This window comes from Cinclus cinclus, chromosome 5 (assembly GCF_963662255.1).
Source record: "Cinclus cinclus chromosome 5, bCinCin1.1, whole genome shotgun sequence".
Classification (NCBI taxonomy): Eukaryota; Metazoa; Chordata; class Aves; order Passeriformes; family Cinclidae; genus Cinclus; species Cinclus cinclus.
Window position 1 is genome coordinate 35,373,216 of NC_085050.1, and position 23,119 is coordinate 35,396,334.

Genomic DNA, 23,119 nt, shown 5'->3' on the forward strand with positions numbered 1-23,119 from the left:
ACTTAAAGGTATTGCCATTTGTGCTTAGTGGAAATGAACAGCTTTCTGTCATTAGAGGACATATACTTGAAAATACTGGAATTTATTGGCAAAATGCAGTGCCAAACTTCATGTATTTGTGCTATCCTAACCTACAGAAAATTTGTGTGAGGGTCTGATGAAAAAAAATCATGCTGGTTTGGCCCTGTTCTGCCAGCCCTCTCTTTTCAGAATCTTAAATGTGTGAAAGTTATATTTATTTGCAAACACAAGAGAAACTGTCTGTTACTTTGTAACCAAATGTTTACAAAAAAAGCATGCATATTCTATACTAGCAGCAAATACAAGTTTCTACTTGCTTTATTTGTCAGTTTTTGGAAATTACAGCTTTTTTTCTTTGCTTTTCTCTCCAAGAAGAACTGTCCTTTAATGGAAATTTGTTTGCAACTGTAACTGTACATTTACTCATATAATGCAAATTGCTTTGTATTGTATATGTGGCATTCTTTCATGGCTCAGAGCCCAAGCAAACTTAAGAAAAAAATCCAGTTGTGAGCTTATTGATTCTAAAGATGGGTTTCTGGAGTCCACTGTATGTGATTATGTTTACTATAGGTAATGGTAATGTTTACTATAGTTTCTCCAGAAGGCCACTGGTTTATAAATTGAGTTTCTTGTGTTGCAGGAGAAGCACTTGTACTCTTAAATATTACTAGCAAATAACAAGAAAGAAAAAAAGTGTCGTCCATTTCATCTGCATTATCTTGTATTACCTGGTCTCTTGGCTTACTCAAGGACTCCTTCAGTTTCTGATTTGGTTATTGAAATTCTACTCAAGGGTCTATGTAAATAGTGTGAGAATTTTACTCCACTCAGACTCTTCAATGGTCTGTAAAGCTGAGTCCACTGGGAGTGGCCTGAATTTTCAGTATACCAAGTTTGATAAATAAAGTTTTGTAGGGTTTCCCATACAGAAAAGCAAATAATTTCTTTTTCCCAACATCTACATTTGGCTATGTAAACCCTCCTTAGTGTGTAATGTTGGATCAGGATAGGGAAAGGCACATGAGAAATTATGTAACTGGAAAAGGAAGATGTTGCCTGTGCTGTATATAGTGCCCACATGTGCTATTAGGTGGAATCTAGTCTGTAATGTTTGTCTGGAGTCTTTGAAGTGTTATTTGTAAGGTAACTTCATACCATTGGTGGAACTCTAAATATTTACCCTTTAATATACTGAGTAAATACACATCTGCCTCCCTAACTATGCATTCTGCAACCCCACTGGGATTTGCTCACCAGGAATTTTCAAGCTATTCAAAAAGCTACTTACTGTACTCACAGCGCTCAGTGAGTTTGTTAGCTATGCAAGGGAATAATTTACTGTAAATTGATTTATTTTCCTGTCATCCCTTTGGAAGATTTCTACTAGGCCAGGAAGCAGATGAAATCCCTGTCAGCAACTGAATTCTTTTTCCCTGTGCTGGTGTCTGTAACCTATCCTGGTTACTGTAATCCCATGGTTGAAAGCTGATTGGAAAAACCCATGGAACACACTGATATGCTCCTTGCGTTGAAATGCAAAAGAATGTCAGATTGCATTTTTTATAAGAATGCAGTGGATTGACTAACAGTGATCTGAGCATAATTTTGGAAATTTCCTATGAAAGTTATCTGCAGAATGTGGAATTAGAGTCAATAATAGTTGTTAAAATTAGCAGTTAGAATGGCTTCCATAGTGCTCCCTTAATGATGTTTGTCCCCAGCATACAGAGCTCTGAAATCTTCACATGGGGAGAGGATCATTGATTCTGCAGAGAACTTTCATGCATTCATCTGCACTCAGGCACTGTTAGATTTGGCTGTGTGTAATGAAAAAGACCAAAGGATTTGTTTCCAGTAAACTAAGAAAACAGTGTTATAAATCTATACCAACAGTGTTGCAATGTTAACAGCAAAGTATGTATAATTATGGCGTTTTTATAACATTATATGCATGAGTTTTTTTGCAGTTTGCTCATGTTTTTCACGTGTTAGCAAACGGAATATTGCAACTTTCCATGTTGATAATACCCTGTTCAAAAAATGGAAATTCTCAAATCAATTTTCTTCCAATAAATTAAATAGTAAACCAGTGTCCTGATTTCTGCTGCCATATATGATATCTGGTTGTAAACTCTCATCAAAATGTAAATGCCAATAATTTGTATATTTCTCTTATGCATGGTTAATCAGTTAATCTTCAGCTTGTTGATAGGCTCTTCAGGTTGTTGACATCTAATCAGAATATGTGGAGTTCACTTAAATTCAGCTTTTTAGCCTATTTCATTTAATATACATTGAGGATTTTGTCTACAAAACACCTCTCTTCCAAATCCTTGGGTACGTCCTCGTATGTTGTTTACTGCTCTCAGTTTCATTTCATGTGTTTTATGTTCAGAGAAGGCATAGTCCAGGTACTTGGCAAAAGAATCAGAATAAGCTTGTCTAGAATTCAGATAATGTATGTAATTACAAATAAAAAGTTCAGAACTCTTCAAGTACTTCCAGGTGGAACAGGTAATGCAGAAGGCAAAATAGGAAGGTTGTCCAAGCTTTCTTAGAATTTATTGGAGAAAACCAGAAATGGGCAATTATATAATGAACCAAAGCCTGCTCTTGTCAAGATGTACAAGGAGCATCGCTTGTCCACTCTGTATACTACTTCTCTATCCTGAAACAGCTACAGTTGTGAAATCTCAGTTTCTTTTGTTAGTTGTTAATTCAGAGAAATGACTTGGCTTTATTAAAAAACAAACAAACCACATGAATTTTAATTTTGGCTTTGTTATTATCTTTTATAGCAAAATAGGTAAAAAAGAAAGATCGCTTAAATGTCCACATCCATTTGAAAATGCTAAAATATTTTAAAAAACAAATAGAGCCCCCCCCCACCCTTCACTACTGCAAAAAGGAGTGCAGTGGCAGTCAAAATAAATGAATTATCTCCTTACTGTTTGTATGGATGATACCAGATCATAAAGAATCTGGTTCTTCCTTTATGAAATGTTTGTCTATATTCCCATAGTGACTACTGTGACTGTGGCCTGTTATCATGGTGCAGCAGCTTTTGACTACTATACATCTTTGTTCTGACATGTGGGTGATGAGTTTCCCACGTAAATGAAGCATTTCCATGAAAATACTTTCACCATGTAGATGAAGGTGTGTGCCTGGAAAAATGGCGTTGTAAAGACAGGATGGCCTAGACATAATTGCCATGAACATAAACACTGATGCAGTAGATAAGACATATTCACCAATTGTTTTTCAAAGAAAGCCTAGAGTCTAACCTAAATTAAATTGTATAAATTCTTATGCATAAGTTTGGTACGGATACACCTATATCCATATCTTTTAAATTAGCAAATTATTTTTTCCACAAATGCATTTGTCTTTGTTTTATTTTTTTTCCCCAAAATCTCTCTGTCTGTTGACCTTTTTGCTTCTCTACATTTTATTTCCCAGGAATAAAATATATTGCTGTCAGCATAGTGTTAAGATGAATAGTCTGTATAGGAGCTCAGTAAGACTTCCTGAGATTGTGACCTTTTTTAATGCTAAATGGCTTACCTCTGGAGATAGATGTGCTAACCTAATTTAATTTGTGTAGAAAAGCTGCAATAAATTAATTTTGACAGTTTCAAGTTTAAAAAATATTGGTTTACAACTATCGTGCCTTTAATTTTGGTGTAAAAATTTACATATTTTCATGTCCTCTAAAAATAAAAAGTTTTTTTCAAAAAAAGTTGAATGTAATGTTAAACTGCTTTTTCAAACAGGCCTTAGTGTTACTTTATTCATGTTTATTGAGTGACTAAGAAGACTCTTAAATTGAAGATAGTAAAATTAAAGCAAATTTATTCACCCAGTGGTGCAGTTGGCACAGCATATAGCAGTGATCTTTGGTAAAAATGCACTTTTGTAAGAGACAAATGTCTTTTGTTTGTGTAGTAATAACTATGTGTTCCTAAAATATCTGTTTTTCCCTTTCTCTAGTGATCACCAGCAAATTCCATAAGGTACCTTATATATTACATTATATTACAAAATAGTACATATATTACATTAGAATGCTTTCACGTTCAAACCTTTTCAGAGTATGAGAAAAATAATTTGCATCTCTAAGAGAAACACTACTTGAAAATTTTTGGTTTAACCATAATAAAATAACTACACATATTTTAAATAGGAAAATACAATATAAATTTTACATACTAAAAACATTATTTGAAAGATAAAGTACCAATACTTCTGTGAAATATTCTTTTGAACTTGTTTTAATTGTTTTCATGCAAATGTGATAGATCATTTTGATTTTTGCTTTGTTTGATTTCTCTCTCTGGAGCTGCTTCAGTGAAATAATTTTCTGCAAGGTAGACCTTTCTGGCTGTGAAATGTGAGATTAGCAAGCACCCCTTCACAGTGGTGTAGCTGTGAAGAGCTACAGAGCTCTCCAGCTGTAGAGCAAGCTAGCAGAAAAGGAGATGCATAAGAAATGAGACCCAGTCATCATGGATCCTGGCTGCTGTACAGTGCTTCTTTATTTCAGGATTGGCCTGTCTTTTTCTGTTCCACATAAAACCTTTCCTTTTCTTAATATTTGGAATTTAGGAAGAGCAAGATTTATAATAATAAAACAGTCTAAGGCCATCATGAGCTGTACTCAATGACTGCAGGCATTTCCTATTTTAAAGTTAGGGCATAGGAAAGGTGAACTGATATATAGATATCAGATGATTCCCATATCTAGAGGTGTAGGTGAAACTGTATCTATTCAAGCTGTCAGGGAACTGCTGACTTACGTGCAATCTCATAGATTATATTTTGTGCAAGACATATGTAGATAGGTTTCATTCTGCTTCATTTGGAATTGATTTCTTTCTAAAGAAATTTAAAAAAGAAAACTTCAACAGTAAGTTACAGTCTTAATGGAATTTTGTGTAAGGATTAGGTTGGTCCAGCTTGTTTTCATAATCAGTGGTTAAAAAAATAGATGAGCAGATGTCTTCCACTATTAGGATGAAAACGTTATATGGCAACTCTACTTTTATTTCTAGCATGTTTCCCAACTTGAATTACCTTTGGTCTTTCACAGATTTTTCCTTGCTTTTGTGTGCCCATCTTATAAATAGTTCCCTAACCTTATATTTCTATGAGGAAAAAAATAATTACACCTTACAAAAGAATTTTTGGGAAACAAGAAGGTATTATTTCATGACAAAGCAGCAGGTGAGTTAGAATAATATGAAACGTGATTTCAGAGTCTGTTCTTGAAATTGAGTTTTCTTGTCTGTGTGCCATATATTATTTGTAAATGTCTTTTTGTATTTTAATGTACAAGTATAAATGCTTTTTCCACTCGATGTAGAGAGTGAAAATGAAATGCATTCTTAATGCAGATTGATCTTGCACTAGACTCTATTCTGTTTGATTGAGAGCCATTTTCATCAATACAGTTATTCATTTCTTTACTTTAAAACTTGTTTTTACATTTAATACTTGTTGAGTTTTCTGTTCCTGCTGGAGTCAGTAATAAAGGCTGTTTAACTCCTGTGGGAGATAGCTTAGATTTTATTTATATGGGCTTTTTCACGCTACTAGAAGTTGGTTGTAGGTGTTTCTGTTCAGAAGAAATATGTAACTTAATCTGAGGTCTTGGTAGAAGGAAACTTAATGACTCTGTTCCAATAAAAAACCTTCACTTTTACATGACTAAGGTTTTTAGTTGTAGACTTGAGAAATCATGTAACATACCACAGAGACTTCGCTTATGACTTGTATCTTTCAAGTTAGTATCTATAAAAAAAGGACGTGCAAATTTGCACTAAATGATACCTGTCGATTGTTTATTCCAGGTTCATTAACAAATACATGCTTGTGTTTTATTTATGTCTGCAAACCTGCTCATTGATAGATTCAGTGGTTTGTGTTTTTAAAAAAGATTAATCTGTTGATTATTATATAGAAGAGTTAAAGTAGCACATTTTGAAGTGTTATATGTATTCACATCTATTTTAAAAATTTCTACAATGGCATTAATTATTTTCATGGAGCAATCTTCATAAGTAGTCATGTTTTAAAGGATAACAGTTATTTGCCCCATCATTTTTTTTTTTCCTTTCTGAGGTGTAAAAGTGACAGTTGTATAATGCTTCCATTAAAAATTATGGGTTTCTTTCCAGAAAGAAATATTCAGAACATTCAAGCTTTCATCCTGAATCTTTTTATAATTCCTTTTTCTACTACTACGGTTGAGGATGTTCTACCCTTTTGGATAGTAAACATAACAACATGTGCATATCTCTTTCATTGAGGAGCATCTCAGTGCCTTGGCTGGGGTGGTGAACAAGGATGGGGAGAGAAGAGGGAAGCAAGGCTGTGTTCCTGCTGCTCATCCCCCAGAGCAGATGAGCTTTCTGTCTCCCAGCTTTGAAGAGAACTAGCAAGATTATCAGCTCTGATTGTTTCTCAGGCAAATAGGTGTTCCAGGGAATAGGAGTAGCCAAAATGAAGACAGCCTGAGGGTAAAGGAAGCAGATGAAGCAGAAAGAGGCTTTGGAGATAAAAGCAATATAAACCATGAGGACATTAGAATCAGAAGTTGCATATGATGTAGAATAAAGAGAAAGGGCCATATAATTCCAATTAAATTAAAGTTTTAATTGATACCATTTCTAAAATCTGGGATTTTTGAGTTCTAGAAATTCGCTGCTTTCAGCTAACAGCTGAACAAAATACACACCCTATCCTCTTCAGCAGTGAAAAGATTTGTGAGAAAAAAAGATCATTTAAGGAAACTGAATATTTGTAATTTTATTAATATGCTTTTGACCACTATGCCCTGCACAGCTGCTGCAAAATTTTCTTGAGATCAGAGTATTTGCGTCTTACGTCTACTTGCATTTGTGTAACTTCTGAGTTTTAAACACCAAGAATTGGAAATGACAAAAACAATGTCTGCTTTGATTATACAAATGCAAGTATTATGAGAAATCATATTAATCTTATTCTGTGTACCAAACTGAAAAGTCACTTGGCAAATAACCTGTTTGTTCCTCTGTTCCAATAATGGAAAAAAAGAAGGATGCTACCTTCTCTAAAATGAAAGCGTGCGAAACCCACAAATACCTATTAAATATGTAAGAGATTTGTAGAACATTCCACTTAAACAGACAAGTGGACAGAAAATTCATGAAGCAATGTTTTCTGGGTTTTCAAGGTTTGAATAATGCACTAAAAATTTTTGAAAAAATATGTAGCTCAAAGCCTAGTATAACTCAACCTATTTTTGAATGGGAAAGAAATAATGCAGAATTTTGCTTCAGTACATACTTCATAGGAGTTTTTCCTTTGGGAGAAATAGTTCTGTTCAAGGCTGAGGAAAAGAATTGAGGGATTATGAACTCTAGATGAGAGAGATAAAGGATAATTATTTTCTGGTTTTATGATCCATGGGATTGTTATTCACTTTATAATTAGACTAGTAAGTGTTGCACAGAATTAGTGTACAAATTATTGTTTTCAATTGAATCTAAGCATAAAAATTATAATTATTTTAATCATCATCAATGCATTATTGATATATATATTAAACTTATAACCCAATTATTAACAATAATAAATTGTTAAGTTATTTTATGTACAAATCTTAGATACATTTGTGGAGTGCATGTACTGGGCAAGCTCTTTGAATTAGCTGACCTACATCTTCATTACTTGTATCATGTTTGTGAAGCTAGTTTGTTTTATTCCTGTCCCTTTAGCTTTAGAGCAATTTTGAAGCTGACAAATGTTGTCTGTGTTAAATCAGCCAGAAAGATTTTTTAAGATTATAAAGATTGACTATGTTATGCCTGAATGATTTGTATTTTAGGCAGTGACTGCTCTGTGTCAGTAACTTTAATACTTATTAACTGCTAGATTGAGATCTGTCTCATTAAACAGCAGTGAACGTAATGCACAGAAGACTCTGTAATAGCTAATCACAGCACAGTTTTATGTACATTGTTGTAAGCATCAATGTCCAAAATATGGGTATTAATTTATTTTCAAGGTGTGAATGTATACATTTTTGCATGTATATAATTAAATTATTTTAATGGATACTTTTTCTGAAACTCTGCATTGGTTTACATTGCAAACAATACCAGTATTGATATAATTAATCTTCCCAAGCATGTACAGGTCCCTTTTCCAATATTTTCTCTTAATAATGTGTTTCTTTCTCACAAGAATCATTACCCCCTTGGGCACAGATAAACAAAACCCTGGACATTTATAAATATCTTATGTGCAAATTCTTTTTATATGAGTGTGAAAAAATGAAGGTGTTGTGTCAACTGGTGTAATGTCATCTAGTTCTGGATACCTATATTGTATTCTGTATATTTTATTGAAGTTGCGGTGTTAATTTGATTTTAATTCAATTGGACAAGCACAGGTTTTCAGCCGAGCACATTCTCAATACCTTACTAAATGCAGCCTTGTGTAGGTACCTAAATAGTAGCTGAGCCAATTTCGTTGGCAAGCTGTGAGGTGTGCAGCCAGGAGCTTTTGCTTAAATTAGTTCTTAGAATGACAATTGACAGGGCTGGGAGAGGTAGCACTGGTACCTTAAAGGAAGCATACTGTATGCAGGATGATCATTTACCTGACCATCAAAGCAGAAAAAAACCAAAACAACCCTAGAGTGATGAAAAGGTTAGTTTCCTGTCTGACTGGCAAAGCAAATGAGGCATTTTTGCTTTAAAAAAGTATTTCCAGTCAATCTAAGGTAGCTTCCCTTTGATGCTGAGAGTTATGGAATAGGAAAGAAATAGTAACTCTTCAGGATGTTGTGCAGTCTCTGCTAAAGCTTGGAATGCACCTTCACTACATGAAATCTAAACCTTTGATCAGGACTCATGATGAGACTTTACTGATAAGCCACTGTTTCTCTGGTGTCACTATAACTTAGATCTGCATTTTGCCAACAGGTACTAATCAGATATATTGTTTTTATTAATGTGTGATATCTAGTGATTCTCATAATTCATTAGGGAGTTATCTAAATACTTTGGCAGAATACTTTAGTGCAACAGAGGAAGTCAACAAGCTATTTAATTATTAATAAAAGAGTACAGTCCACTATGATGAAAAATGGATTTTTGCACATGTGTATATAAACATACATGCACATTTATCCACATTCAGCTATCCTTTGTTTCAGTTATTCAGGAAAAGAGGCTGTAGGTGGCCTGTTTGGGTTTTTTCCCTCCACATTTCAGAGCAGTTAAGATGGATGGAGCAAGAGAAGCTTGTTTGTTATCTTGGCAGTAGTGCACACATGTGACTCCTAAACTACAGGAAAGAGAGGATCTCTTCTTCCTTGCTATTTGTTTTTATGCTTTAGGCTTCAATGATGTTTCAATTCAATTCAAATAATGTTTCTTTATGTTAGCTCTGTCTTTAAACTTACCTGAAAACTTATTTCAATATAATTTTAGCTCAAATATAAAATACATTTCTAATTTGGTCTTGAAAGTTTGTTATATCAGTTGATGCTAGCACAGATATTACAGGTCACTTGGCAAGGTGGATTTGCTAAACAGTTGTTTGAATAGCTAAGTGTTATAGATGCAGGCTTCTTGAAACAATAGTTCTTCTCAAACAAAGACATTGTCAAACACTGACAAAGTAGCTTGTTTCATTTTACTCCAACTCTACATAGGAGGGAGAATTATTAGGTGTCTGTATAAGCAATTCATTTGAGATTTAATTGCCTTGTGTATAAGTGAAGAAATTTCTTCAATGCATATGATGAAAATGCAAATCTAAGTTATATTTCTGATGTAGGAGGTACCATGATTATTAGTGAACTTGCTGAATTACTTTTTTTTTCTGTAATGAGTACAGTTTTTTAAACACTACAAAGTGAGCTGGAGTATTGAGTGCTTAACAAGGAGCAAGGGACAGTTCTGGATTAAATAATACCTAATATTAAACAGTGTACAAAAAGTGTACTAATTTTATTACCCTTGTTCAGGTTTAATTGTTATCTGTTACTCAGATCAAGACAGCATCCATATGAAAAAGGGAGGGAGGGATATTGTGTAATGTACTGTATTTTATTAAAATACCATGTAATCTCCAGATCCCCATATTTCAAATGAAAATGACCATGAAAGAAAGACCTTTAAAATTCGCATATGCACTACGGACAAACAAGTTATCCATAAATGAACTTGTAAATTAGGTCTTTGAAAGTCTTAGTAATTTTCTTTTTTGATTAAAATATTTTGCTGCACAATTTTCTCTTCTAAAAATATTGGTGCTTCTACCAGGAGGTTTTACAAACTTGAAAATAAAAAACTGCTTCCATTCCATGAAACCCTTGAATTTACATTGGACTACTGACCTAGGCTGGTATTAGAATTCTAAAATCTCTAACTAAAACTTCCCAAATAATTAAGTTCAGTTTAGAAAAGTTTTTACAACGATATTATTTCCTAGTACAAGTGCTGAGCAATCTTGTATTGTTGTAGGATAGAGTAAGTGAGCAATTATTTCAATAATTTCAAAAATGGTAAATAAAACTGAGCTGAACTCAGTTATGTTCCTTACACTGTGATTCTATTCCTTTTGCTTTAATGACTAGAGAAGATCCAGAATATTTTCTGCATTTCAACACATGTTGAAGGATCAAATATTTTACCTTTATTGCTTCAATTTCAAGTATTTCAGCATTTATCCATATAAGAAAACATAATCTCTCAAAGCTGTCAATAAATATGTGAATTTTTGTCACTAAAGAATTCCTGGCATACACATTCAGCTCTTAAGGCTGCATTTTCAGACCAATTTATAATGAAATTTTTATTTTAACTTTTGTTTCGAAACCTCTTTGAAGGATTTTATAGGGGTTTTTATGTTAGTGATAGTACTTTGTGTCAACCTATAGATAAAATGTAGTAGTAAATATGATGGAAAATTTTGGGGTTTTACGCTGCAAAATGATCATTTTTTTTGTTGGCCTAGGGCCACTGGGGGATTTCTGTGTGCAGACCTGATATGTCCATGGTGAGGTAATCCCAAATCATTCAAATATCTGAAGTCATATTTTTTTTATGACTGAACATTTCTCTAAGTTAGAGAATCAGAGGCTGGGTGGGATAGATGTTGCAAAGGTAAATATTTTGCTGCGTTTCGTTAAAGAAGGAATTGTGTGAGATGTTACAGAGCAGTTTCTGGCTGCAAGTTGCAGGTGTTTATCCTTCATATAATTCCCTCGGCAGCAAAGTTGTCCTAACCATTCCACAGAGGTGGTTTCTGGGATTATTTTTTTAATGCCAGGTAATATAAGCACAGTGATCTGGTGAAGGGCTGGGTTTGTGGGAGCTGCTTCCAAGATCCAGCACAACCAGACTATATCTCCACTGCTTAAAGCTGTCATCTTGGCCAGTGGGATTCTCATGAACAAACACACATTATAGTGATTTTGACAATGCACAGTGTTAGGTATGTCAATTTGGTTTGTGGCATTTTGCATCTAAATAAGAAAAGGTTCTTTATCATTTCTCTTAGCCTCGGTCCCACGCTGAGTGCAGTAACTGAAGGAACTATTAACTGCAGAATGACTGTAAATGCCTAAGGCCTAACATTGTCATTTTCAGTATTAGCTGATATCTGATTAGCTAATATCCAGTCATGCTGCAGAGATAAGTCAAAGTCGATCCAGTAATGATACACAATTTAACGTGCAAAGAGGATACTTTCACATTTGTTTTTTTTATTTTCATGCAATTAGTTGCCTGTTTCCTAAAACCCTTTTGTGTCCGTCAGGGCATTATTCTTGCTTTTCTACATATCATGTTTCTTACAAGTGTTCAGTGTTTAATTTACACTTCCACTGTAGTCGTAGCAGTCAGGTTATCAGAATTAACTTTGTGGTAAAAATACTTTATATTGTGTGATAGGTAATTCTGTAACTGTAAGCATTCTTATTGAAGGTTAATCTAAATGAGAAATCATCTCTTGAACAAGATTAAGAAACAACTTTAGTTGTTAGCATTACTGGTCTAGTTTCCAGTAGATCTTGTCTAAAAGAGCAGAGTGGGGATGTATTCCATGAATGAGCCTGGGACCAATCACATGGGATTGTGTTTGCAGCTCTTCTTGAGCAGGTTTTCCAAATCAAAGTACAGGGGTGATCTTTGATGATTCATTCCCAAATGTTGCTTCACCTCTTTTGCAGCTTTGTAAAACCACATAGTGAATGTCTTGTCTTTCTTCTGTCCTTGGGATAGTATTGAGGGAGCTGGATTCCTTCCACCTACTGCTATGCTGTGGAGTCCTGGAGACCAGTTTCAGATCAGGAAGTCGTGCCACATGTTGAGTAATTTGAGGGTATAAGTAAAAAGTGTTGCTTTTTGTTCAATACATTGTGTTTTGATGGCTATGTTTATAAATTAAAATATTACATAACAGTAGCTTGACTTGAGGTTAAGTCTAGCTTAACAGAATTCAGAAGTAAATCTGCATGTTTCATGATGGGGCTGTGAAACTGTATTTGAGTTGATTGGCCATGAAAGCTGTGTGACAAGTGGTACAAATTTAGATATGAAGAAATGCATGCCTAGCCAGGCATGGAAGACACAGAAGATTTTGTTATTTTGTTTTCTGTGTAGTTCTCTGGCATGTTACTTGGACTCTGCTGTCCTGTCTTCCAATATTGGATAGAAAACTTGTTAAGAAAAATAACTTAAGACAAAATGTTAATAAAATGTTATATATTCTTCAGAGGTACTTGTTCCCATTGGAAATTATATTATCTGTGATTAATCAGTAATTCTTTGGACATGTGGTTGTCTCTGATTAATCATTTAGGTGTTCCAGCTGTAAGTGAGTTGGAAAGGATGAAAAAAACAAAAGCAGAATATCCTTCTGTATTTTCTATGTTTACTTTTTTATATATTTTTTAATATTGATTTTCTTCATGTTAATATCCAGGGTCAATGTGTGTTCTTAAGCATTTATGTAAAAGGCAGTAGCATAACAGCATTCTGAAACTGGTTAACTTCACTTTCACAGAGACAACTGGTATGAACTGTAAGTCCTGAACCTTTTTTTTTTTTCTTTTCAAAATGCTGACCAGAAATGGATTCAGTATTTTATTTGTTAGTTATGTGTTCTGATCTACACTGAGGAGAAAGAGTTGACATATCATTAACACACAAAGAAATTAATGTGGTGATGCAATTTGTGTGCATAATTAGATGTAAATCACAGGGAAAATTTCTTCTGCTCAATATCTAAATTTCTGCCTTCTTAATATAGAGATTGTATAAACAGAAAGTCAATTTATTTTTGGCTGATACAATTGGAGATATAATAGTGTATTTACCCCAAACCCCAGAAACTAAAAGAGATTTACACAGATTTACCTGTATAAGGAAGTTTAGATATCTATATCAACAATATTTCTGATGCAGATAGTAATAATTGTACTAAGAGGAACAAAGAAGTAGTTGTGTCTGAGATGTTCGTTGAGTGGAAATGGATGTATGTGTAACATTAATGTGTAACATGAATGTGTTGCATTTTGATAGCCAAATATAGCCAGCATTTTGAGTTTTATTTTATCTGCTTAAAATACAATTTCTTCTCTTGTCATCTTTTTGTGTATTTCATGACTAAATTTTCTCTATGGAATGATTTTAATAAAATAGAGGAAAAAAGAATAGTACAGACCTTCATGTTGTAAACTACAAAAAAAGGATAGTGTTCATGATTACTTTCTAATTTTGCTAAAGGCATAAATGATCCCAGAAGATTTTGATTTTTACTTGAAGGAAAAATATTGGTACACATAAGCAAAATAAGAAAAGTAGATTCTGAATTATATAGCACAAGCTTATTGTGCAGGGTGAACAGTTTGAAAAGTACTGAAAACTGTATTTGAAGATGAGAACAAACATCAAAGGAGCATACAATCTTTTTCATCTTTCCTAGTAATTATTTCTGTGCCTGTAACTGCCTTGTGAAGAAAGTGTTTGGAGAGGTGAATGACTGCTTGTCTAGCACAGACATACACACATATCTCACAGCTGAGTCACACTGTGCTGGTGATTCAATACCCCTGTGCAGGTTAAAATAGCTTTTCTATTGTTCTGGTATTAAACAGCCATTTGCACATTCTGAACAGCTGAAAGAAAAGAATTGGAGCAGATATTACCTATAGCACATTACCTTGTGTGGTGTATGAATGATGTGTAATATCCATTTTAAATCATGGTGCTGATTCACTGGTTTTCTTTAGTTTTGAGTTGATTTGACAACACTGAAAACTCTGGAGTTACTCATGAAGTAGGAAGTGAGAAAGGTAGTAGGCCTATGGAAGAGCTAAATAAATGAGCAAGGCTTTGACAATAAATGATTATTTGAAATATTCATGTGGTTGAATTAATTTTTTCCCAGTATTTTTTTTTATGAATGAAAAGATCCTGCGTTGGTCAAATATACCACTAAAATACTTCCCTCAAAGGCTTATAAACAAATTTAATGCAAGAGATGAAGAGAAGCACTTCACAAACTATTAATTTGTTTCAGTTGTTTTACAAATTTTGAAGTAGTGGAAAAAAACTGGTTTATTTTTGATTCAATTTTTCCTTGGATTGTACATTATTACATCCCTAATTTATATTGTTTTTACTTTGTTATGCTATTTTACTATACTTTTATGCTGTTTCACTATAATAAAGCTCAAATAATATCACTGTCCTTGGGATTTGATGACATCCAAATTTGTTACCCCTGAGTGTGGGCTCATCCCTCACTGGACCTAGAGAGTGAGGTGCAGCACCTTCAGGAGGTAATGCACAGCCAGCTGCTCCCAGAGAGCAGTGCACACAACTTTCTCCCTTCCACTTCATCTTTCTCAGAAGGGGGAAAAAAACCTTTACATAATCTATCTTCCTCTTCCCTTCCCCCGAGCTATTGCAATATTAAGAAACACTCCCTAAAGTCCACATGTCCCTGAAAATATTTAGGTCTATCTTACTTTCTCATCTTTGACTTTACAAGCCCTCACATATCATTCCTGTTATTACCCTGTTGTCATCTTTCCCCTTCCTTTTTACTTTCTCATATAACGTCGATAGATGTACAGTGGTGCTAGTTTTCTGAGGCTTTTTTCTGCTGTTATTTTGTGCTGAAAATGGCAATGGGCCTTTTGTAATAAACTCTGATGTCAGGTAACACTATGTATTGCCCCATAGTTCTTGTTCAATGAACTTATTTTAAAGATATATTTATTAGGTTTTTTTGCCTTTTAGTGAATATTTTTTTTGGTATTTTTATAGGCTTTAAAACTCGGAAGTATTAATCACAGTTGTTATTATTAAGGGTAATCTTATAAAACAGGACCAAAAAGAGTTTTAAGAGATTCCTGCAGTTATCCGCATACAGAATTAGTTATTCCAAAGGCATTTATACACTTCTTGTCTGTTTCTAAGATCTTGCATTAATGAAAACACACAGAGTCCCTAGGTACAAAACCCCCATAGTCTGTCATTGAAGGAAAGACTCAAAGTAATCCCTGGACATGTAAAGCCACGTGCTGCTGAAGAGGAGAGCTGCCTGCTGCCAGTACAGTGGAATGGCAGGAATTGCAAGGACAATGCTCTCAATGCCCAGTAACATAGGGCTCAGAGATGGAGTGGGGTGGGGGCAGAGGGAATGCTCTCAGCTAAAAGCCTGGAATGTGTGACACCCATGGACGTGTGGTGGACGCTGGAGCTGGGTGACTTGTGCAACAGGTTACTCGGCAGGACTTAGGCAGCAGTTTAAATGTATGGATTTGCACATTTTACCTCTGGTATTTCACAGTTGGCTCTGATGCAGTAAGTCGTCGTGAAACAAAAGTAGTCTCGAGCTATAACATTCTTTCTCTTTTTGTACAACTACCATACATACTTGGTATTATTTTGTATTTTATATATTTAGTATATTCCATGTTTAGTATACCATATTTTTTTCCCCAGGAGCTATCCAGCCATTTGAAAACTGCCTTCCATAATATTACTTATATTTACAAAATAGCAAAGGTTTTCTATTTGGGTAAAATGTGTGCATATTTGAAAATGGCTTAAACTGTTCTCTTTAGGGAATCTTGTATATAAATATATAAATATATATATATATATAATATTAGTTTATTAAAAGCAGTAAATGGAGGTTTTAACAGACAGGAAATTATTACTTGGATTATTAAGCTAAAGGAAATAGAAGCATACCCAATTAAAGGACAAAATATGAAATTATATAGAGGAGCTACATTTGAGAATTAGACATAATGAAAGTAGGCATACTGTCTTTAAAGAATGTCTTTTTTCTTTTGATGTATCTGGGGTACTATGATTTAGCATAGCATAAAGCCTTTGGAACAAGTTAAAATATATTGAATCATACTTGTTGAGCCTCTTATATGTAATTTTTAATTGGTCTTTGTCTGTATAAACTTTTAAAATCGGTATGCGTCACTTTGTTTTCTATCTAGGTACTTTTTGCTATAAACTGGTAGTGCTTGGGAGAAAATACAACTGCTGATTGCTGAGTTAATGCCTGTTTGTCTTCTCTCAGTCAGTGGTTGCCACATTCTCTGTCCCCTCAGAAGGCAGTAGGAAGGGTTCCACGGGGTGCTAAAGGTCTTACGGGATTGATGAGATTTGGAAGAGTCAGAGATGCTGCATTCATGAAACTAGGCAGGGTAGTGCCAGAAACTTGAGCATGCTTACTGAAGAAATGTTTTTTTGTGGAACTGGGCATTGTTCTAGATACTGTGATGACAGGACAAGAGGCTGGCCCTTTATAACTCAAGAGCAATTACCTTCACCTAAGAAGCATCACACAGAGTAAAATATATTGAGAGAAAATTCAACTATTTTTTTTCCAATTCTATGCTCTTTAGTGGATGTCTTTATTTATTCTTGTGAGGTACTTGAGTGATGCACTCAAAGAATTGGTGTTGCAGGCAGAAGCAATTCTGTTGTCAGAGGTATATCCAAAAAAATTGGAATAAACATATGATGATGGAAGGAAGGAATCAGATTGAATACCTTTGTGGGGATTTTTTTGTGTTTTTTCATTCTTTTTTTTTTTTGGTGTTTTTTTTTTGTTTTGTTTTGTTTTTGGGTTTTTTGTTGCTTTTTGTTGGTTTTTTTTTGTTTTTGTTGAATTTCCTGTTATTGAGAGTCTTCCTCAGTAATCTGATAGGTAACCAGCAGGAATTGTGAATATAGGTATAACCTATTACACTGTAACCTGCTCTGAACAAAAACATGAAGCTCTGCAAGAAACTAACTGTTTAACTTTCCATGTTAATCTGATGCCATGTCTACATTTAATAGGACAAACTGAGAAAACTCAGAAGTGGGATTAACCGTTCACAGGTTTTCTGACAGGCTGGGTTGTTATACTTAGCCTACAGTCTTTAATTTTCAGAAGTGTTTCTCACAACTAAAACACTATTTTTGCTTTTTTGATATAATTTAGTAGCATATAACCCCTTTTTTTTCTTCTTTCTTGTAGGATGCTTCGAGTGTTGCATCAAATGCCTGGGAGGCATTCCCTACGCATCTTTGATTGCGACCATCCTGCTCTATGCTGGAGTTGCACTGTTCTGTGGCTGTGGACATGAAGCACTTTCAGGAACTGTCAACATTCTGCAAACCTACTTTGAGATGACAAGATCTGCAGGAGATGTTATTGATGCCTTTACCCTGTAAGTTCTCTGTTCTTTTTACTTCTTTCCTTCTCAAACTGCTGAAAAATTCCACATGGGATAAAAATTTGGCTCAAAAAAATATTTTTTAGTGAACATAATAGAAAAAATGGTTTGGATAATCTTAGCAGTTGAAGTTTTGACCAAGCTGATCTTTTTAGTGTTTACAAGCAATTTGTAATACTATTAAATATCCCACAGTTTAATTAATTTATTACTAAAATGTACTTAATATAATATTGATATAACTGTTTCATGCATCCCTGCATTTAAGGAAACAAACAAACAAACAAATAAAGAAACCCCAATGTCTACAAAACTCTAAATATATAAAATAGACTTGTGCATCAAGTAAAAGTTCTGGGAATAAACACAGTAAAGAAGCAACCAAGGAGTTATGCAGAATCCTGACACTTGAAATGTCAAAATTCTGTTGCCTCTGGTTTTTCTGGAATTAAGCTGTTTCAAAGGTTTCATGCTTTGCCATGCCTGAAAATCTGTTTCTGGAAGACCTTTGTTTTGCTGAGCATCAACTTCTCTTTGTCAATTAAATGAAAATTAAATTAAATGTTTTCTTGTATCTTTAAAATTGTCTCTTCAAAACATGGTTTTCTTAGATATTTGAAATTAAAATTCTTACCTGGCTTCTAATGATTGTAACTAAAGCTGAAGTAGACTATCCTTAAATTTGCAATTATTTTGTTTCATGAATATTTTTATTAAAGTGAAGTGATCTGATCATCAAAAACATTGACATCTTCTGGTGGATAGCTCCATCATAAACATCAGGGCTTAACAGTGATCAAAAAACAAACCAAGTACCAATGAGTGGAAAAATCAAAGTGGAACAGAGAACATACTTACGCCATTGTGTAAGTCCATCTTTCATTCATATCATTAATGCTGTATACAGCATTGGTATCTCAAAGAATGCAAAGAAAGGATGATTTTATAGAACAGGAAATACATGGTTAAAAATTGAGTATGGGGTGATTCTTCGGTCTAGCAAGGGGGTGATTAAGAACTGTTGCACAAGTAGTGTGTAAATTCACAGCATTATGAATAAGACATACAAGATTAGATTGTCTTTCCATTCCAGAATAAAAAGTTTGAGGCATCAGGGGAAATTAGTAAGTACCAGATTCAGCAGGAGCAAGTTCTTCAATTTTTTCATAGCAAAGCTATAAACCTATTTGCATATTATGGATGCCAGAAGTTTTTATGGCTTCAAGGGAAGACTGGATAATCTTGGAAAACAAATCTATTGATGGTTTCTAATGACAAACAGATTAATGCAGCTCAGGAATTCTCAAAGGCTAGACTAGTGTTGGAGGTTGTCCTAATGACTTACCTGCTATTACTCTTTCCTTATATTCATTGTTTGACATAGAAAAATGAACAAGAGATGTATATTTGATCTGACTGGGTACTGATGTTTGCATGAGAGCTAGAAATGGAATCTGAAATTTAACTTCTCTTGGGTAATGTTATCAACATCCTTTCCAAACCTTCTCTGCAAACTTTAGGTGTACTTACCATGGGATTAGTAGCCAGAAGGGAGCATGGACCAAATTAATATGTCACTGCTGCGCCAAATTAAAATTTCTTTTTGGGATCAAGGAATCTTTATGTCCTTGTATAATAATATGTTGGGTTGACGGGAAGATGTGTCTTCTGCTTTGCCTTTTTGGATTGTCATTTAGAATAATGAGTCTGGCTTGACTTGGTGGCTAAGGTTCATTGTTATCCTGAATGAAAGATCAGTCATTTTATTAGGCTCTAACTTATTTTATTAGTCCCTAGGAAGCTATTAGTGCAGAACAGCCACAAATCAATGCTTTCTCTTCATAGCACATTTTCCAGCTTCTCTCTGTCACATACTAAAGTGAAAGTATCAGTCAGGGAATATAGTCCAAATGCATATAATTCACTGTAAAAGATTAAAGAATTGTAAAGGCAATTTTCCCCCCCTGGCATTTATTTTTCTTAGCTAGTAGCTTTTGCATCTGTTTGTTTTCTTTGTTTACTTAAAGAGATTATAAACCCAGTTCTTTCTTTGGCAGATGTACTACAATGAAATTTTATTTTATTCAGGTGTGAAAGGTATATCTGAACTTATGTCTTAAAGGCAGCAGGAGCAAATATTTAGACTAAAAGCAGATAAACCATTGGTTTGAACTGGGTAAACTTCGTGACTTGCAAAGAAATTTGCACATGCTAATTTTCTACCTGTTTAAGTAGATTACACTGCTTTTAAAATAATAGTGTGGGGAGAATAAATCCTAGATATTTTCACACAAGTATTGATTAACTGTTAGCAGTACTAAAGCTCTATAGTAATTATAATTTTGAAAGACCAAAAACCAGAAAGAAGAATATGCAAGTAGAAATAAACACTGTAGCACCTACATTCTTAAAACAATACATATTGAAATGGAAATAAAACACAGGTTTTTTATTTTTCTGAGTACAAATGGTAAGAGCTTCAAAATAATCTAGCAGTGTGCTCTGTGCAACTGTACTTTTTTAAAGGTTGTTTAACACATTTGGGCTCTTAATGATTCTAGTGCTGTGGAGTGTCAGGCTGGCCTGGAGTCTGTCCTGTGATAAATGTGCCAGGCAGATGCTGCAGTGGAGTGAAGTGTGTTAGATTCTGTTTAATCATGCTTATGGTATCTGTCTGCAGTTTTATTAGCATGCTGGATTTCAAATGTCACTCAGCATGAAAATCAATCCCTATCTGAGAGCTATTTATGTGGGTGGCAAGAGACAAGGGCTGTTTTAACTGTGTCCACAAGTGTTTGTTCTGAATGCAAATAACACAACTCACAAGCCACTGTATCTTTTATCTCTGTCCATGAAGCTGTAATTTAGAAGAAGCAGCAGACCCCTGTAGAGAAAGTAGGGCATAATGAGGGCATAAACACTCTCTGAAACACTCTCTAAATGCCTAACATAAAAGCCAAAATACCTAGGTCCAACCATGCCATTCAGAAACGCCCATATCAATGTCCCAGAGGGCATCAACAGCCCTGGCTGTCCCTGCCTGGCCTCTCCTAGGGCCTCCCTCAACCTCCCATGGTCCAGGACCACATTTCAGTGGAGCCAGAGGGCTTCAGACCCTCACCACTGACTCCTGACCGCGGGGCTGGGGCTGCTCTGGGCTGCCCACACTCCACATGGTGCCTTGACCCTTGGGGAAGAGATTAATGAATTAACAACCTGCAATAGCCAGCAAAGTTCTCTTGGTGCATTCAGCCCTTGGGGATTCAGCCAAGAGCAGCAGCCCTGTGTAATAAAAGAGGTGATCTGAGTGCTGGTCCTGCAGACTGGTCCCTCATTCCATCTCCCTGGGCTGCTGTCTGAATTCAAAGAGTGTATGCCAGCTGCAGATTGTATCTGCTGTGGAAATATTGACAAGCAGTAAATATTTGTAATTTAAAAATTATAAACAAGTTTTGCAGCTGTCATTTAAATTCTATAAATGCCAGTCAGCTACATAAATTTTCTAAAATTTATGTTTTTCTTTCCAAGTTAAAATACACGACGATCATGGTTAATAATTCAAAAGTTATGGAGGCAACCTAGAGAGATGCTGGGTAGGGTAGAGAGAGTGCTTTTTTGCTTGCTTGTTTTCAGGGGGAAAATACAAAATTCAGCCTGTAATAAGATGCAAAACCCAAAAATTTCTAAAAGAAAACCCAAATAATTTTTTTAAAAAGATTTTATCTCAAAGCGCTGGATTATTGCCTGACTTTGGTTTCTTCAGGGGAGAAAGGTAAAATAGTTACTCTAAATACTTGAAAGCTAATATAAATAAAATGTGTTGAAAATCATGAGAACAGATGCTATATAGACAATGGTGCCTGCGAGAGGCTACCTGGAACAGAGGCTAGACAGTGTTAAAGGACTAAAGTAGGTATTTATTAAAAGGCCTTCAAAGCATACACCTTGGGCAGTACAAGAGCCCAGCCATGGCTCTACCCAAGATGGACACAAGAGGGACGAGCAGTCACGAGTTTTCATACTTTTATAAGTTTTGGTTCATTTACATATTGGGGTTAATTGTGCAGTTACAGCTTCAGGTTATGAAGTCCCATCCTCCCAGGTTGCTTTCTTCAATTCCCTGCTGTTTACACTTCTTGGGCCCAAAGCTGCAACAGTGTCCTTGGTTCTCAGGCTGGAAAAGGATTGCTTTGTCTAACTAAACTGTGAAGAGAACTTTCTGAAACTTTATATGAAGTTCAGAGTCACACACCAATGCAGTACAGAATCTGAAAAATATAAAAGCTAAGACTTAAAGCATCAACAAGTATTCCTTATGGAGAGAACATATCTTCAAAAATTATATAGCTGATTGTAAACTATTCACTCTTTAGACAATAATTTTTAAATCCATGAACTTTTAATACATTGGATGGCTATAAAAACATTTGGAATTTTCAGTGTGTGACTTTTTCATTGGAACTAACCTCTAATTATATTGCTTTCTGAATGACTGTTGGGAAGTTTCATTTCCCATAGTTCCAGACTTTTTCACTATCAACATTATTGCTGTTCTAATGGTAGCTATTTCCCTCCACTCACTCCCCCACCAAGTGAAGGAATGCCTGTTTGTGAATTTGCAGAACTCATAAGCTTTTTTGGGGGATGTGGATTCTTTCGGTGACTGCAGAGTAATTATTTTACTTCTTTGTGACCCAAAGGAAGCCCAAGAAAATACATATGACACTTTGAAATTATCCTGAAAAATGCTTTTATAATATTTAACTGCAAGAGGTAAATCCTTTATGTTGCTGACATTGTCACTCTGTAGGTTTCACTAAAACTGAGCAACCTGCTTGAGGTGGATGTGGTATTCAGTCATTTTCCTAATAACTTTATAAAATGCAGCAAACGCTATCTGCAAAGCACCAGGTATAATTAGATTTTCTTACTTACTCACTGATTTTGGGAAGATCACAAAGTCAGCAGAAACAAACATGCTCATCAAACATGCATTGCATGAGATGGATTTTTATATCTTTCTGGTGTTTGGAACAAATTCTAAAACAAGATTTTAGAAAATCAACAGCACAAGGTATGTTCTGTGTATTTCCCAACCGCATCCTTTTCTAGTTCTTTCTTTTTAGTATGCAAGGCCAGTTAGCACCATCTGTCACATGTTTGGCATATATAGGCCACAGAGCAAGGGAATCATGCTCTTAGAGTGGAAAATGAAGAAATCTCCATGATAGTAGCATTAAACCCATTTTCCTAGTGCAGACAAAGGTAATTCAGGTCATTGTAAATTCACTTCTTTTAAAGGTGTGAAACCAAATAGTAAACTAAATGAAGTTG

General features: G+C 34.8%; 1 protein-coding gene across 1 annotated transcript in view; it reads left to right on the forward strand.

The window, feature by feature from the left end:
* The window catches only part of GPM6A (glycoprotein M6A), a 112,532-nt gene that overhangs the window by 57,915 nt on the left and 31,498 nt on the right, over positions 1-23,119 (forward strand). The window contains exon 5 of the mRNA XM_062493610.1: positions 17,587-17,779. Coding sequence (XP_062349594.1) covers positions 17,587-17,779 — 193 coding nt within the window. The remainder of the gene's footprint in view (positions 1-17,586; positions 17,780-23,119) is intronic.